General features: G+C 47.9%; 1 protein-coding gene and 1 long non-coding RNA gene across 2 annotated transcripts in view; one reads left to right on the forward strand and one right to left on the reverse strand.

Annotated features, from left to right (window-relative positions):
• Window positions 1-16288, reverse strand: part of LOC137532083 (uncharacterized) — a 191613-nt gene that overhangs the window by 126040 nt on the left and 49285 nt on the right. The window lies entirely within an intron of this gene.
• Window positions 12855-16288, forward strand: part of ANKRD35 (ankyrin repeat domain 35) — a 165517-nt gene continuing 162083 nt past the window's right edge. The window contains exon 1 of the mRNA XM_068252225.1: window positions 12855-13090. Within this exon, the coding sequence (XP_068108326.1) occupies window positions 13031-13090 (60 nt within the window). The 5' untranslated portion in view covers window positions 12855-13030. The remainder of the gene's footprint in view (window positions 13091-16288) is intronic.

Raw genomic sequence — 16288 nt, forward strand, 5'->3', positions numbered from 1 at the left:
GAAATTGCATCATGTGTACCCAGCATAAATTCCGCTAACCTGAAAAGTTTGGGAGAAAAGATCAGTCACCATTTGTCAAAACTGACTTCTTTTTCTAAACCTTTTCATATTTGCGATTCTGCCTTTTTAAATTTTTCTTCAAATTTTTTTTTCAATCTACTTTGCATTTTTATGTAGAAATTTCCACATTCCGTCTTTTTCATGCATACCAATGAAGTTAATTTACTTGAAATTGTATGTAGTTAACTGCATATTCACATGCAAATTTTCATATTTGGAATGCAAAAAAAAAAGCATTTCCATTGACTTGCATTGTATGTGATTCGCACGTCTACTGCAAAAATGTAAACCGTTCTTTTCCTTTGCAAAAAAATTCGAATGCGAAAAACTCGCACAACAACGCATAGCAAGTGCGTTGCCATTGGCTTGCCTTAGATATGCAGCAAACACAAACTCGCAAAAACACAATAAGTCTTAGAATTCTTTCTTGTGTGAAAAGTGCCTTCACTACTTAAAGACTGCCTCACGCCAATCGTCGTGAAGGCGGCGGAAGCTCCAGGACCGCCTAACGCCAAATGGTGTATAGTCCTGGGGGCGTGTTTTGCTGGGGATTGTGCGCACATCGGCGCGTGCATCCCCACTTGAGTGACAGAGCTCTGCTCCGTCATAACAAGAGACTGTTAGACGTCTATTTACATTGTGCAGCGCTGCGATCTATGGCAGCGCTGTACTGGGGACAGCCATGTCAGGCTGTCCCCTCTGGGGGCACGATAGGCAGATGTCTATGAGAGCCGATCGCTGTCATTGGTTGGTGGGGGGGGGGGGGGCGGGAAAAGAAATAAATAAAAAAAAGCATGTTTTATAAAAAAACAAAACAAATTAATAATAATAAAAAAACACTGCCTGCAGCAGCAATCAGAGCCCGCCAACAGAAAGCTCTGTTGGTAGGCAGAAAAGGGGGGGGGGGGGGATTAATTTGTGTGCACCGTTGTGTGGCTCTGCTGCGAGCCATGAAAGCTGCAGAGCCCTCATTTGAAAAAAATAGCCTAGTCACTATGGAAGGAGGGGGAGGGGGGGGGGGGCAGAAAGTCTGTGGTTCTTAAGTGGTTAAGGTACCCATATGTGTAGTGACTTGGTGGCTGATTGACCAACCAATTCAATAATTGCTGCTGTTCCCACTAATGCTTAATGTGCCCCCCCCCCCCCCCCCTTGCCCTGGTGCGGTATACTCGGGCTAGGAGTCACGTACGCGCCCATGTACAGTATATGTCGGCAACCACTTGGGGCGTGTGTATGCGGATTGCGGACGGAACCTGGAACCAGCAGTGGACACGGTCACGGACAGGTAAAATATACTGCATAGAGGGGTACATTTTTCATTGGGGAGAAGCGTCAAACCGGTAAAGCAGCATCCCAAGGATAACAAGGCCGACCCCCGAGAGATTTCAGCATGAAGTTGATCTGGAATCAACCTGTTGTGTATTATTATTATGTAGTATTTATATAGCGCCGACATATTACGCAGCGCTGTACAGTGTATATATATATATATCTTGTCACTAACTGTCCCTCAAAGGAGCTCACAAATCTAATCCCTACCATTGCCATATGTCTATATTATGTAGTGTAAGTACTGTAGTCTAGGGCCAATTTTAGGGGGAGCCAATTAACTTATCCATATGTTTTTGGAATGTGGGAGGAAACCGGAGTGCCCGGAGGAAACCCACGCAGACACGGAGAGAACATACAAACTCTTTGCAGATAGTGCCCTGGCTGGGATTTGAACCGGGGACCCAGCGCTGCAAGGCAACCGTGCTGCCCACAAATCTCTCTCCGATTGGATTCCATCAGAGAGAGATCGGTCTCTTGGTCGATCTGCTCATACATCATCTGATGTATGGGCCCCTGTACTGTCACATGCAGATATCTGTCACACTCTGAAAACCAAACAGCGGGCAGCGTGCTCAGATAGCTCCTCCCAGTTTTTAAGGGAATGAGACAATGATTGGCAGAGTCACATGTCACTAGAGGTAATGACACGATGACAGATGAGGTCAGGTGGGGGAATCAGGGGCTCTGGAATGCCAGGTATTTTCAGGAGGGTCCCCCCAGGGCTCCACTCACCCTTCAACTTATCATGTCACATGTTTGGCTGTGATGTACAGAGACCAGTGGGTAAACATTCCGCCTGAATGATCTTGACACCACCACCAAGTAACAGGTCAGCATTTGGTCAGGCTGTTTATTTATATTTAGTGTTGAGTGGATTGTTGGACCCTGATGGGGAATTCACCGGATTAGACTTGGTCGGTCACTTAGGGCTCATTCACACTAGAGGCGCTTTTGAACTTTTTTAAGTGCTGACGATTTTTCAGAAGCGCCCTAAAAGCGACTACTCCATGCTTTCCTGTGGTGTAGTTCAGATTGGGGCGTTCCATGCGCTGTCAGTTGACATAAGTGCTGCATGGACCATTTTTTGGGCGATTTACCCTGAATGGAAGGTATAGGAAAAACTCAAAACGCTCACAAAATCGCTTTGTGCAGCGATTGCATTCGCGTTTTTAAGAATAAATACATTGTATTTATTCTTTTCCGGATCAAAAAGTTCACTTCCTGACTTGCATCAGGAATGAATGAAAAAACCGCTCTGGAAAATCGCTTGGAAAAGCAGTTTTAACAAAAACGCATCGCCCACCCAAGCGCTGGGAAAGGAAAAAAAAATGTCTCAAAAAACTGCCAACGCGAACGGGCACGCTATCGGAACACAATGGGAATGAGGCCTCATCGTCTGTCAGATCAGAACTTAGGCCTTCAATCCATGGTCCTTAAAGGATACCACAACTGAAACTGTAAGTTAATCATGTGACGCTTAGAGTAATGGAGCGCACACGCAGCCCAGGGGAGGCAGAGGAATCAGCGTGCTTCTGAGCCGATCGTTATGCGCCGGCCAGAAGTGATGAGGGGATGACATACTGCGCGCACAGGGCGCAGTATGTCCGGGTGGGGGGGTCAAGAGAGTCGCCGGGCACCGGGAGGTATATTAGAAGAGCGGAGGCAGACGGAGGGGGGCAGGAGGAGCTGAAGGTATTTACTTGGTCTCCCCCCACACACTGCCGCAAACCTAGTTTCAGTTGTGGTATCCTTTAAATATAACCACTAAGTCTCAGCTGCTTTCGATTCCAAAGCTCCCTGAGGGCCCGTTTCCACTTGTGCGGTGCGAATTGCCGATGTAAAAATTCGCATGCGGATGCGAATTTCGCACGCGGTTGTATGCGAATTTTCATGCGAATTCGCATGACGCTGTATGCGAATTTAACCATGGCAGTGCCTGTGTGCTTTTCCATTGATTCCATGCGAATTCTCATGAAAATTCGCATGAAAATTTGCATACACCCGCATAGCGGTATGCGAATTCTGATGGCTCTGCCATGCAAATTTTTCACGCGGATAAAAAACGCTCAGAAATCCTGACAAGTGGAAACAGTCCCATCCACTTGTATTGGCTATGCGAATTCACATGCGTCAAACACATGCGAATTCGCGATAGTGGAAACGGGCCCTGAGGGATTAAACATTCCGCACCAGTACATCACGCTCGCTGGTTTGAGAACTCTGTAAAGGAACTAAAGAAATGGGCACAAACTTTTCCACACGGTTGACAATCTCTGCAATCCATCTTCCTGGAAATCCGGCATCAGACCTTCACAGGAACTGTGCGAGAAATTTGCCCACTTCTTCTCAGACAATCTCCTCCATACGATCTGCCTATGCAGAAACCTATGCAGAGTCATATAATGGATGCAAAAATAGCCTACCACCATACTCTGATTTCAGGGTAGTCACTGAAAAAGACATCTTGTATATCCTCTCAATTCCCTCGCCAGACTACCTGCGATCTGGACACTGGCCCCACTAAGTTCATGTTGAAATGCCCTGAGCTATTTACACCGGCATTCCACAAAATAGTCAACGGTTCCTTAGAAGAAGGGTGGTTTCCCACCTGTCCGAAAGAAGCAATCGTCAGGCCTCTACTCAAGAAGAAACCATCCTTAGACCCAGATGCTCTAAACACCTGTCTCCAACATCCCCTTTCTGGGGAAAGTTATTAACCCTCTGGGCGATGTAAGGAGGAGGTGGCGCCGCACTTTTTTTTTAAATTTTTTATTTTTTAAATCATGTAGCGAGCCCTGGGCTCGCTACATGATAGCCGCTGCGCAGCGGCATCCCCCCACCCACTCTGATCGGCTTCGGCGATCAGAGTAAGCAGGAAATCCCGTTCAGAACGGGATTTCCTGCTGGGCTTCCCCGGTCGCCATGGCGACGCGGTGGGATGACGTCGTGACGTCAGAGGGAGTCCCGATCCACCCCTCAGCGCTGCCTGGCACTGACTGGCCAGGCTGCGCAAGGGGTCGGGGGGGGGGGGTGCGCGGCATGGCGGGTAGCGGCGGATCGGCGGCGAGCGATCGGAAGTTACACGCAGCTAGCAAAGTGCTAGCTGCGTGTAACAAAAAAAAAATTATGCAAATCGGCCCACCAGGGCCTGAGAAATCCTCCTGCGCGACATACCACGAGCTTAGCTCGGGATTATCGCCCAGGAGGTTAAAAGGGCTGTCTACCTCCAACTTGAAGCCAGACTCTCCAGAAAAGGCACCCGTGACCTTCTTCAATCTGGCTTCAGGAAATATCACAGCTGTGAAACAGCCCTCACCCAGATTTGCAAAGATCTGCTCTTGGCAAGAGAAAGAGGACAATGTTCCATCCTGATTTTGCTCGACCTCTCAGCGGCTTTTAACACAGTTGATCATGAAATCTGGCTTAAAAGGCTACTAGAGTACTGTGGCATAGATGGCATTGTTCTCCAGTGGTCCAACTCCTTCCTGGCTGGCAGAACACAAAGCGTAGCCTTGGGGCCCTTCCTCTCCAACCCTGTACCACTAACATATGGTGTACCAAAGGGCGCGATAATATCCCCTTTACTACTCACCATATACATGCTGCCACTTGGAGAAATCATACAAAACATGGCCTGACACATCGTTGCTATGCTGATGGCACCAAACTATATTTATCATTCAAACCTGGCGTCACAGACCCTACCCCACAAATAAACGCGTGCTTAGCTTCCGGAGTGGATGATTCTCAACTGACTAAGACTAAATGCTGGCAAAACTGAGGTTCTTGTTATCGAAGGTCAGCGCTCGACAGCTCCAGTCTCAATCAGCACCACTAAGGATAGGAAGGCCCTTGTATACGTCAGCAATCAATAAGTGGGTTTAACGTGTAAAGAAGGATATTAAAATATCAGTATTAGATACCGATATTTTACTATAGCTTCACCTAACCCTACTCTCACACAGAACCCTCACTCGACAACACCCCCCCCCCCTCCCAAACACCTTACCTGCCGCCTAACTTCCTTCCCCCCAACCCCTCCCCCCCCCCCCCCCCCCCCCCTTGCACAGACACCCTCCCCTCAACCCTTGCTGCCTATCATTGGGAAAAAATTAAAAACAATAATTTTTCATGCCATACGCATCCATTGAAATAGCGGCTTAAAGGCTCAGTTGAGCGCACACGGTGTCCGATAAACATTCAGGACTAGACACAGCGCACGCTATTTTTTGGGGTGCCACGGGCGCCCAAATTTCCCCTCATTACCGCCATTTCAATTGGTGCCTATGGCAGTGCCCAAATTCAGCTACCAGCCTCGCAGCAGGATAGCCAGGCAACTGGTATTGTATAAAAGGAAATAAATTAGCCTCCATATCCCTCAATTCAGGTGTCCTGTAAAAAATGTTGCTCTCTGACGATGGCATATCAATCGATACTTATCATTTTAAAAATGCATCTAATTACAATCACAACTTTCAGGGTGATTATTTTATGTGATGATAGTTAGTCAGGCCTGTTCACCTGTGTTTCCTGTCACGGCGAGTTCTCCCTGCACTGCGCAGCTTGTGTTGTTGTTGTTTTTAAGGGAGGGGGATTATGGGTAGTCATCTTAGCCTGGGGCCAGCGTCAGCAACAATATCCTGTCATGATATACATCTGACTGCATCAGCTGCGCCTCCGATATCCCAACATCTGCCCAGCAATCCACTGACATGGGAAATTATCCCAGCTAGTCAGCCTTTAAAGTCAATGGGAACCTGTAGAAAAAAATCAGATACTTACCTAAGGAGAGGGAAGGCTCTGGGTCTATAGAGCCTTCCTGCTCCTCTCATGGTTCTCTCGTTCCATCGCTGGCTCCCCTAGTAACAGTTTTTTGACCAATTGGTCGAATACTGATTTCTGCCGCCAAAGTCTTCGGGAACTGAGTGCTTAAAGGGAACCTTAACTGAGAGGGATGTGGATGTTTCCTATAAAACAATACCAGTTGCCTGACAGTCCTGCTGATCTCTTTGGCTGCAGTAGTGTCTGAATCACACACCTGAAACAAGCATGCAACTAATCCAGTCTGACTTCAGTCAGATCTACATGCTTGTTGAGCGGCTGTGGTTAAAAGTATTAGAGACATAGGATCAGCAGGACTGCCGGGCAACTGGTATTATTTTAAAAGGAAAAATCCATATCCTTCTCAGGTTAGGTTCCCTTTAAGGATCAGGCCATTTCACATGCGGAAGGAGGGGGGGGCACATTTGGAGGGGCCAGGCAGCCAGATCCTCAGTATAGTTAGCTAGGCATGGTTTCCCCAGTGTAGCCAGGTGTCCCCTATATTGCCAGCAGCCTTTACTCACCTCCCAGGCTCCAGCGATGAGCAGCTCTAGCCCCCTCCGCTCTCGCCGGCATCTCTACTTGTACTGCCGCTAACTCCTGGGTCGCGGCTTGATGACGTCATCAAGTCGGGAACCGACACTTAAGGCAGAGCGAGCGGGGATGCTGGCCAGAGCGGAAGGGAACGACGATTGCCGGTGAACGTCAGGAAGGTAAGTCCTCTTCCTCTTCTTCCCCTCAGAGCGCTGCTGCCAATAGTGATCACTATGATCGGCCAGCGATCGTAGTGATCACATGATCAAGAGCTAATCGTGATGGCTCCTGCTCACTGAGGGGGGATGTCAGCTGTCATGTGACAGCTTAATCTCCCTCTCGGGTGCGCACGATTGCGTCGAGAGCAGAAATGGCGGGTGGCGTAAATCCCACGCCGCATCAGAGTTAGGCAGCCACAAGTGCGGCGTAGGATTTACTTGCAGCGGTCTCCAGAAGGTTAAGAAAGACCGCGTTGGGGGGGGCAACAGATGTATGGCCACCTTTACAGTCCCCTCTTGGATATTTGGCCACTGGTATCGAATCATCGAGCGGCCGGTGTGTGACTTTGTAGTGCGCTGAGCAGAATCAGCCCCAGCTCCAGTCTTCCAGGAATGTGATGAAGGCAGTACTGCGGTGTGCTGGTTGCTCCTTCCAGACCTCAGGATTGTTTGGGGAGTGTCGGCTTTCAGAGGGACCTGTCTGATCGTCACTGTTTGTATGCGGCCACTTAAAAAACAAGTCTTTGTGCAAGGCGTTTTCCTAATAGGCATCACCTTATTGTCTCTTACTCAAAGATAAGCATTATAGATCTCATCCACAAAGAAGGGATGTTTAGGTTTACACCATCTCCCTGCCAAGCTGAACACCACAGATCTGTCTGTACAGCCATCATTCCCTCAACGTTTGCAAATGAAAACATACATAGATTTTTTTCACTTCAATTTCTAGCAGATTCGATTACTCTGACCGAATCTGTCCGATCAACATTGTTCTTTATTAGCTTGGGCAGCATGTTGGCATAGTGGTTAGCGCTCTCGTCTGGCAGCGCTGGGTCCCCCTGGTTTGAATCCCAGCCAGGGCACTATCTGCATGGAGTTTGTTTGTTCTCCCCGTGTCTGTACGGGTTTCCTCCGGGCACTCCGGGTTTCCTCCCACATCCCAAAAACATACAGATAAGTTAATTGGCTTCCCCCTAAATTGGCCGTAGAGTATGATACATACACTACATATCGACATATGACTATGGTAGGGATTAGATTGTGAGCCCATCTGAGGGACAGTTAGGTGACAATATACTCTGTACAGTGCTCATAAGATGGCGCTATACAAATACTAAATAATAATAATAATTAGTTAATCTTTCTTGCATTGCAGCAAAACAAGACCTTTTTTTGAACTCTGAAATCCTGCCAGGCAAACCAGCAGGTGGCGCTCTAAAGATTTATCACACATGGTATTCTTTTCTGAAATGTAATATTTTCCTAATTAAATAAATAAATAAATAAATAAATTCTTGAGGAGTACCTAACTTGCCTTATTTAAAGGATAAGTATGGCAAAACTTGTAAAATACATGTAAACACACAAATAAACAGTACATTTCTTCTAGAGTTAAATTAGTTATTAATTATTTTTCTTCCATGTTGCTGTCACTTACAGTAGGTAGTGAAAACTGGACATATCTGACAGGTTGTAAACAAACCTTTCCACTCACTTTCCTTTATTTTCAAAAGCACTTATTGAACTGCAGTTGCTCTGTTCAACTGCCAGAAGGAAGGCTGGCCTGCATCTTTGTATAAATCCCTTTCAGGGAGTGTCTTTATAAAGAATTAAGCCCGTGCTGAGAATCCCCCATGAAGAGATGGACTAGTCCAGAACCTGTCAGTTGTTAGATTTCTACTACCTACTGTAAGTGACAGCAACCTAATAGAAAAGTAATTTATGGCTTATTTTACTCCTGAAGATACTTATTTATATGGGCTTACATGTATTTTAAATGTTACAATTTTTCGCTACAATAGTCGTTTAAAGTGTACCTGCGACTGGCCCTGAAAAATCTCCAGTCGGGGCCAGTCGGCGCATGCACAGTAAGACCAGGCCATCTCTGGAAGTGTTCTGCACCTTTCGCAGGCGCAGAGCGCTCCTAGCGACGTGAATGCGGAGGGAGCCAGTAAGCAGCCCGCCTCGCGCATGCGCAGTTGGCCCTGGACCGGAGGACTTTCCGTGGGCCAATTGCAGGCGCACAGAGGGAGAGAAGAGGAACCAGTGGGAGCGATCAGGCCAGAGGGGAGTGGAGGAAGCCCCAGGTATGTATATTTTATGTAGAATCCCCCATCTCAGATGCCCCTTAAAGGGAACCTAAGATCGGGATAAAACAACAAAATATACATATCTGGGGCTTCCTCCAGCCCAATCACTCCCACGCCGCCCTCATCTGACTTTCCGTTCAACCACAAATGGCCCAGGAAAGTCCTCCGGTCCGGGGCCAACTGCGCATGTGTGGCCTGGCTCTGAGCACGCTCCCGCAACATTCAAGTCAGCATGAAACGCTTCCTGTGACGGGAGCGAGACTGAGTAGTGCGCCTGGCCGGACTGCGCTGCATCGACTGGAGGATTTTCTGGGGCCAGTTGCGGACGAACAGGGAGTAGGAGGAGGACGGCGAGGGAGCGATCAGCCTGGAGGGGGCTGGAGGACGCCCCAGGTATGTATACATTTTTTATATAGCCCCATCTCAGGTACACTTTAACAAGTAAGTAAGGTGTTTAGAGGGAGGAAAAGTATTTTTTTTTTAAATCTAGTTATAGTACAAAACCTTATACAGAAAAGAAAATGAAATTATTACATCACACAGGGCTGAAATGCAGGAAAGTTCAGCAGAGTCTGCAGGTCAGCTGATTAAGCCCTTTACAAACCAAAGGCCCACTGTCCTGAATGATGCTGCTCAGTGGTCAGTTGTCATGTAAATGGCGAATGGTGGGGTGCTTCTTTAGGATGCCAGGCATAAAAGGCAGCTATTTTTAGCAGGGAACAATGGCTCGCAGGGAGGCCTCTGTATATGGTAATTGCTGGGCTTGGCAGAGCTGTGCAACAAGTCAAGGACGGCATTAACTCTTCCCTTCCCCGGGCCACGCTGGAGACATAGTATTGTGGGTGGATTGCTTGTTGTCAGTGGGCAGCTTGCAAATAAGAACAGATTAAAAATAAATAAAAATTGGCAGCAGAGCAGACTGGATTTCAGAATGTAACAAGAGCCATACATCAGGAGACTTGGCGGCCGATCGACCATCCGATTAGATTATAATCAGTTGAAAATAAAAATGTTACCACCTCCATGCAATATGAGGGTCAACAGATATCAAATACTATGAGAAGATTGTGTAGTTAAAACCTTCATACTACACGAAGGTGGTGATTGGAGCAGTGATTGGTCAATCATAATTGAAAGTGCGTACCAGGCTTAATCCTACCACAATCATAGTCTAATGTCCTACCATATTATTATTCTGTATTTATATAGCCCTGACATCTTCTGCAGCACATTACAGAGTACATATGACACTGACTGTCCTCAGAGGAGCTCACACTCTAATCCTACCATAGCCATAGTCTTATGTCCTACCATATTATTATTATGCATTTATATAGCACTGGCATCTTCTGCAGCATATTACAGAGTACATAGTCATGTCTCTGACTGTCCTCAGAGGAGCTCACAATCTAATCCTACCATAGTCATAGTCTAATGTCCTACCATATTATTATGTATTTATACAGCACTGACATCTTCTGCAGCACATTCCAGAGTACATAGTCATGTCACTGGCTGTCCTCAGAAGAGCTCACAATCTAATCCTACCATCAGTGGCGTAGCTAAAGAGCTGTGGGCCCCGATGCAAGTTTTACAATGGGGCCCCCCAAGCACTCTATACATAGCAATTGATACGGCACACCAAAACCTGTCAATGGCAGCTACAGTGTCAGAGGTGCAAGAAGGGGATGGGGAACAGTTTGTTAATGATTACCACTATTCAAAGTATCTAAAGAAGTGATTATTATGAGCACAGGACCAATAGAGTGCTAATACTGTAGTTGAGGCAGGGCCCTTTGGGGCCCCTCTGGCCCAAGGGCCCCGATGCGGTCGCAACCTCTGCAACCCCTATTGCTACGCCCCTGCCTACCATAGTCATAGTCTAATGTCCTACCATATTATTATTATGTATTTATATAGCACTGGCATCTTCTGCAGCACATTACAGAGTACATAGTCATGTCACTGACTGTCCTCAGAAGAGCTCACACTCTAATCCTACCATAGCCATAGTCTAATGTCCTACCATATCGAGGCTTCCCCCATCCTCCTCCAGCCCACAGTGGTCTCGCTGGGCCCCTCCAAAACCACAGCCGACAATTTGTTGTGTTGTGGCGCAGGCGCAGTTGCGCTTGCAATATTTACCTTCCCCCAGCTGCAGCGCAGGCGCAGTAGCGGCTCTCCGATGGGCCAAGGCGGAAACAGACAATCCCAATCGGGTCCGCTCTACTGCGTAGACAACTTGCGTCTGCGCAGTATAGCGGACCCGATTGGGATCAGCTACCCTGATTCCGAGCCGAGAGCAGCTACTGCGCCTGCGCTGGAGCCGGGAAGGTAAATATTTACATGCCCGCCATTCGGAGGAGCCCAGCGAGACCCCCGTGGGACAAAAGAGGACGGGGGAAGCCTCGATAGGATCCGGAGGCTTCCCCCTCCTGTGGTAAATACCCCCCAGGGGCACTTTTTTCTGTTACAGGTTTTTTTTAACTACCGATCGTATCTGACTTTTTCTATTATAAATCTAACAAGTTTGCTTTAAAGTTTAAATATAACTTCCTATAAAGTTTGGGAACCAGTGCATAGTGGGACTAAAAGTGCCCATTAACAGTACAATATTTTCCTTGGATGTGATCATTTGATCATATTTAGGATCACATTATACAGAAAACCATGCAGCGTGTGGAGAGAATTCTACGGTTGATTGAAATACAGAATTCCGAAAATCGGATTGTTGGATTTTACGATTGTATCTGAGGAAAGACAGTTCCCTAATCGTCAGGTTCGTGCGAAGAATCGATAACTATCTTCCGATTACCGCAAATCTGATCGAATGATCGTATCTGAGGAAAATATTGTACATGGCCCACCACTGGTATCAGCGAGAGGGGTACCCCCCCGAGTGCTGCCCTTTTTGTTAAGATGGCCATACATCAGGTAACTTGGCGGCTCATCGACCATCCGCCTCGATGATCATAATCGGAAGTCAAATCTGTGCCGCCAAGAGCATGCATGACTCGAAATTGGTCGCATGTATCGATTGGACATGCTGCAAGATGTAAGCGCGACATGCCAAACCGGGTATGATATCCGATATTGGGATGAGCGATAAACGCTCGTCCCGATATCATTCGTCGCTTATCCCAATATCGAACGCCACTGAACCCGCGGCGCCGTCCCCCCTAAAGTAAAATGTCAACCCCCTGTGTAGTATACTTTACCTGTAGGTGTCCGCCACTGGCTCAAGCTCCGCCCACATATACCCACCCCACATGGTTGCCGGGATATATGTGGCTGTGTGTGACATCACACACACGCCCACATATATGCCGGCAACCACATGGGGCGCGTGTATGTGGACACCGACAGGTAAAATACACTGCATGGGGCGCCAGGGGGGGCCCGTTTTACATTAGGGGGGACAGCGCCTGGGTCGGAGATGGGGCGAATGCACTGTCACAAGGCCGATTCCTGAGAGATTTCATTCATCAGTCAATCTGGAATCATCCTGCACTGTATGGGCAGGAAACAGATCTCTCTCCGATCAGATTCAATCAGAGAGAGATCTGTCTCATGGTCGATCGTCTGATGTATGGGCATTTTTAGCCTGGTATCTGCTGATCGGGGTAAATATTAACTCCCTAGGCAACCATGAGGCCCAGGCAGCTTTGAACTGAGAGGCTGACTGGGCCCACCTCTGTTTATACGCCTGGGAGGGAACCACTTCTGTGGAGTGACTGTGTCACTGTAACCTGAGTAAAAAAGCACGGCAAGGACAAGACAACAAACTGACAGCAGGTGTCCGCATGCGAGGCACGCCGCCTGCCTCCAGGGGCACGGCTGGGAAGGGGTTAACCCACTCCTAGAGAGGATTCCTTGCTTTCATTATGAGTGTGTGAGATGACTGAGCCGCAGGTAGAGTCACAGGCTGAAAAACACTTCCTCCATGCCAAGGAGACGCGCCTCTGAGCCGCTGCCATGGACGCTGTGAAGAAGTGGCAGACCCTGTTCGCCAAGCAGACATACAAGCCTTCTTCGGTGAGTCGGTGGGCTGGGGGAACGGGCATGGTGCTGGGGGTGGTCGGGAGGTCGGTGCTGGTGGCAGCATGCCTGAGGAAGGGAACTGAGCGTCCTCAAAAGCTGGCATCCGACAATGTGTATAGTGAGCCAATTAAAGGCACCCACTATCTGTCACTCTGAAGAGGGGTTAAGGAAGGTGGGAGTCAGATTCTGCGGTAGCCGAGGGCAGGGCAGAGCAGGCAGAAGGGAAGGGCACCAGGTGTGGGGAGGGAGTGCTGCGAGATTACAGGAAAGCTGGCATTGCATGGGCAGGACGGCAGAGGGTATGAGAAGGGGGGGGGGGTGGTCGCCCCTTGTGCCAGGACAGGAGGGGTGCGGGGGCAGCACTGAAAACTGGACTGAAACTGCAGAGAGGGGGAAGCAAGGAGGCTCAGCTGGCATCATAAGAGAAGGAACTCATTGGAATATGTCAGAGTTATATAAATGTATTGTAATAATAATAATAGTGTGTGACTGTGGTGAAGACATTAGAGTGTAAGCTCCTCTGGTTCAGAGACTAATGGGAATGGATCGGTAAACTCTCTGTACAGCGCTGTGGAATATGTCAGAGCTATATAAATGTATAATAATAATAGTGTGTGACTGTGGTGAGGGCATTAGAGTGTAAGCTCCTCTGGTGCAGAGACTGATGGGAATGGATCAGTTATCTCTGTACAGCGCTGTGGTATATGTCAGAGCTAAAATGTATAATAATAATAGTGTGTGACTGGGGTGAGGACATTAGAGTGTAAGCTCCTCTGGTGCAGAGACTGATGGGGATGGATCAGTGATCTCTGTACAGCGCTGTGGAATATGTCAGAGCTATATAAATGTATAATAATAATAGTGTGTGACTGTGGTGAGGACATTAGAGTGTAAGCTCCTCTGGTGCAGAGACTGATGGGGATGGATCAGTGATCTCTGTACAGCGCTGTGGAATATGTCAGAGCTATATAAATGTATAATAATAATAGTGTGTGACTGTGATGAGGGCATTAGAGTGTAAGCTCCTCTGGTGCAGAGACTGATGGGGATGGATCAGTGATCTCTGTACAGCGCTGTGGAATATGTCAGAGCTATATAAATGTATAATAATAAGTGTGTGACTGTGATGAGGGCATTAGAGTGTAAGCTCCTCTGGTGCAGAGACTGATGGGAATGGATCAGCGATCTCTGTACATGGTAAAACGTAAACAAACTGTATAAGTAGATTGAGAGAATGACACACATGAATAAGGCTGCAATGCTTAGAAGTAGAAACTGCTGTCATATAACCAGGCACAGACTGTAAAGTCCTGAACTAAGAACAGCTGCTAGAAACGGACATACGAGGGACGAGCTGCCATCCACTTAATAAGCCAGGAATGAAAGCAATGAGCGGCATTAGTGAACACTCTCTTGCATTTAATGATCCAGCCAATTTCCTGAGCACAGCAATATTTTTACCCCAGATGTCTGCTAATTACACATGCTGTATGTCATGGTTAATGATATTAGCCAGAAGTGACCATAAATTCCTATTCTATGAAGTGAACCTTGTCATTTGCATGTGGTGGTCTTGTATGATTGTTCTTGTGGTCTTAAAGGTCCTAACGTGCGGGGTTCAGACTTTGGTGGCCCATGCAGGCACGCACGCGCACACACACACACAGGAACGCAAGGACGCGCACACACACACACAGGAACGCAAGGACGCGCACACACACACAGGTACGCACGCGCGCGCGCACGCACACACACACGCACACACACACACACACACACACACACACACACACACACGTACGCACGCGCACACACACACACAGGTACGCACAGGAACGCAAGGACGCACACACACACACACACACACACACAGGTACGCACGCGCACACACACACAAGAACGCAAGGACACGCACACACACACACAGGTACGCGCACGCGCACACACACACACACACAGGAACGCAAGGACGCACACACACACACCCAGGTACGCACGGACGCACACACAGGTACGCACGGACGCACACGCACACACAGGTACGCATGGACGCAAGCGCACACACACACACACAGGAACGCACGGACGCACGCGCACACATGCGGAGGTTGCTCCTCCCCACCATACGCAAATTCTTTGTAACGGAACTTACAAACGTGTGCTCAATGTGTGCACCATGAAAATATTTCTACTATTACTCACGCATATTTGCACGCGTTGTGCGGAATTCCGAATCCTCCTTCGCCGCAGTTGTAATGTGTTTTAATGGCATCGCACGCACTAACATTTTGTTTTTGTGCCTTTTTTTATGTTAGCTTTTTTTTCTGTGTTAAAAATTCAGCTTGCAGGTCTCCTTTTTTCTGCATACGGTTTGGAATCGCATTTGATGTCAGTCAATAGAAACACAGAAAAATATGCATTTTCTGTGTAAAAAAAAACAATTGCATGCGGATTTGGAGTTAATTACATATAATTTTATGTCAATCAACTTTATTGCAGTGCATGGAAAAACCACATTCTGAAAAGGTGCATAAGGTTCAAGAATATGCTTAATAACAAAAATCACCAAGCAAATCCCAGAAAAACTGGAATTCAGGGTAAATGCCGGATTTGGGCTGCTAAGTATTAAAGAGACTCTGTTAAAAAAAAAAAAGTGCCCCCAGGGGTACTTACCTTGGAAGGGGGAATCCTCTAGATCCTATCGAGGCTTCCCCCTGTCCTCCTTCCTGTGTCCCACGGTGGTCTCGCTGGGCCCCTCCGAAGCCACAGTCAACAATTTGTCAAGCTGTGGCGCAGGCGCAGTAGCGCCTGCAATATTTACCTTTGCCGGCTCTAGCGCAGACGCAGTAGTGGCTCCGGCGGAAATAGCCGATCCCAATTGGACCCGCAGTAGAGCGGAGCCAACTGGGATCGGCTACTTCTGCCTGATCCTGAGCCGAGAGCCGTCACTGCGCCTGCGCTGGGAAGGTAAATATTTACATGGCTGCCGTTCGGCGGGGCCCAGCGAGACCTCCGTGGGATGGAGGAGGACGGGGGAAGCCTCAATAGGATCTAGAGGCTTTGCCCTCCCGAGGTAAGTACAACCCAGGGGCACTTTTTTTTGCAAAGTATTAGTAGCTGAAGCTGAATATAATTTTGCTTTAAAACAGAAGGTATTGGCGATAATTCAGCTGTAATTGAACAACTGTGGTT

The sequence above is a fragment of the Hyperolius riggenbachi genome, chromosome 9, assembly GCF_040937935.1.
Source record: "Hyperolius riggenbachi isolate aHypRig1 chromosome 9, aHypRig1.pri, whole genome shotgun sequence".
Taxonomy (NCBI): Eukaryota; Metazoa; Chordata; class Amphibia; order Anura; family Hyperoliidae; genus Hyperolius; species Hyperolius riggenbachi.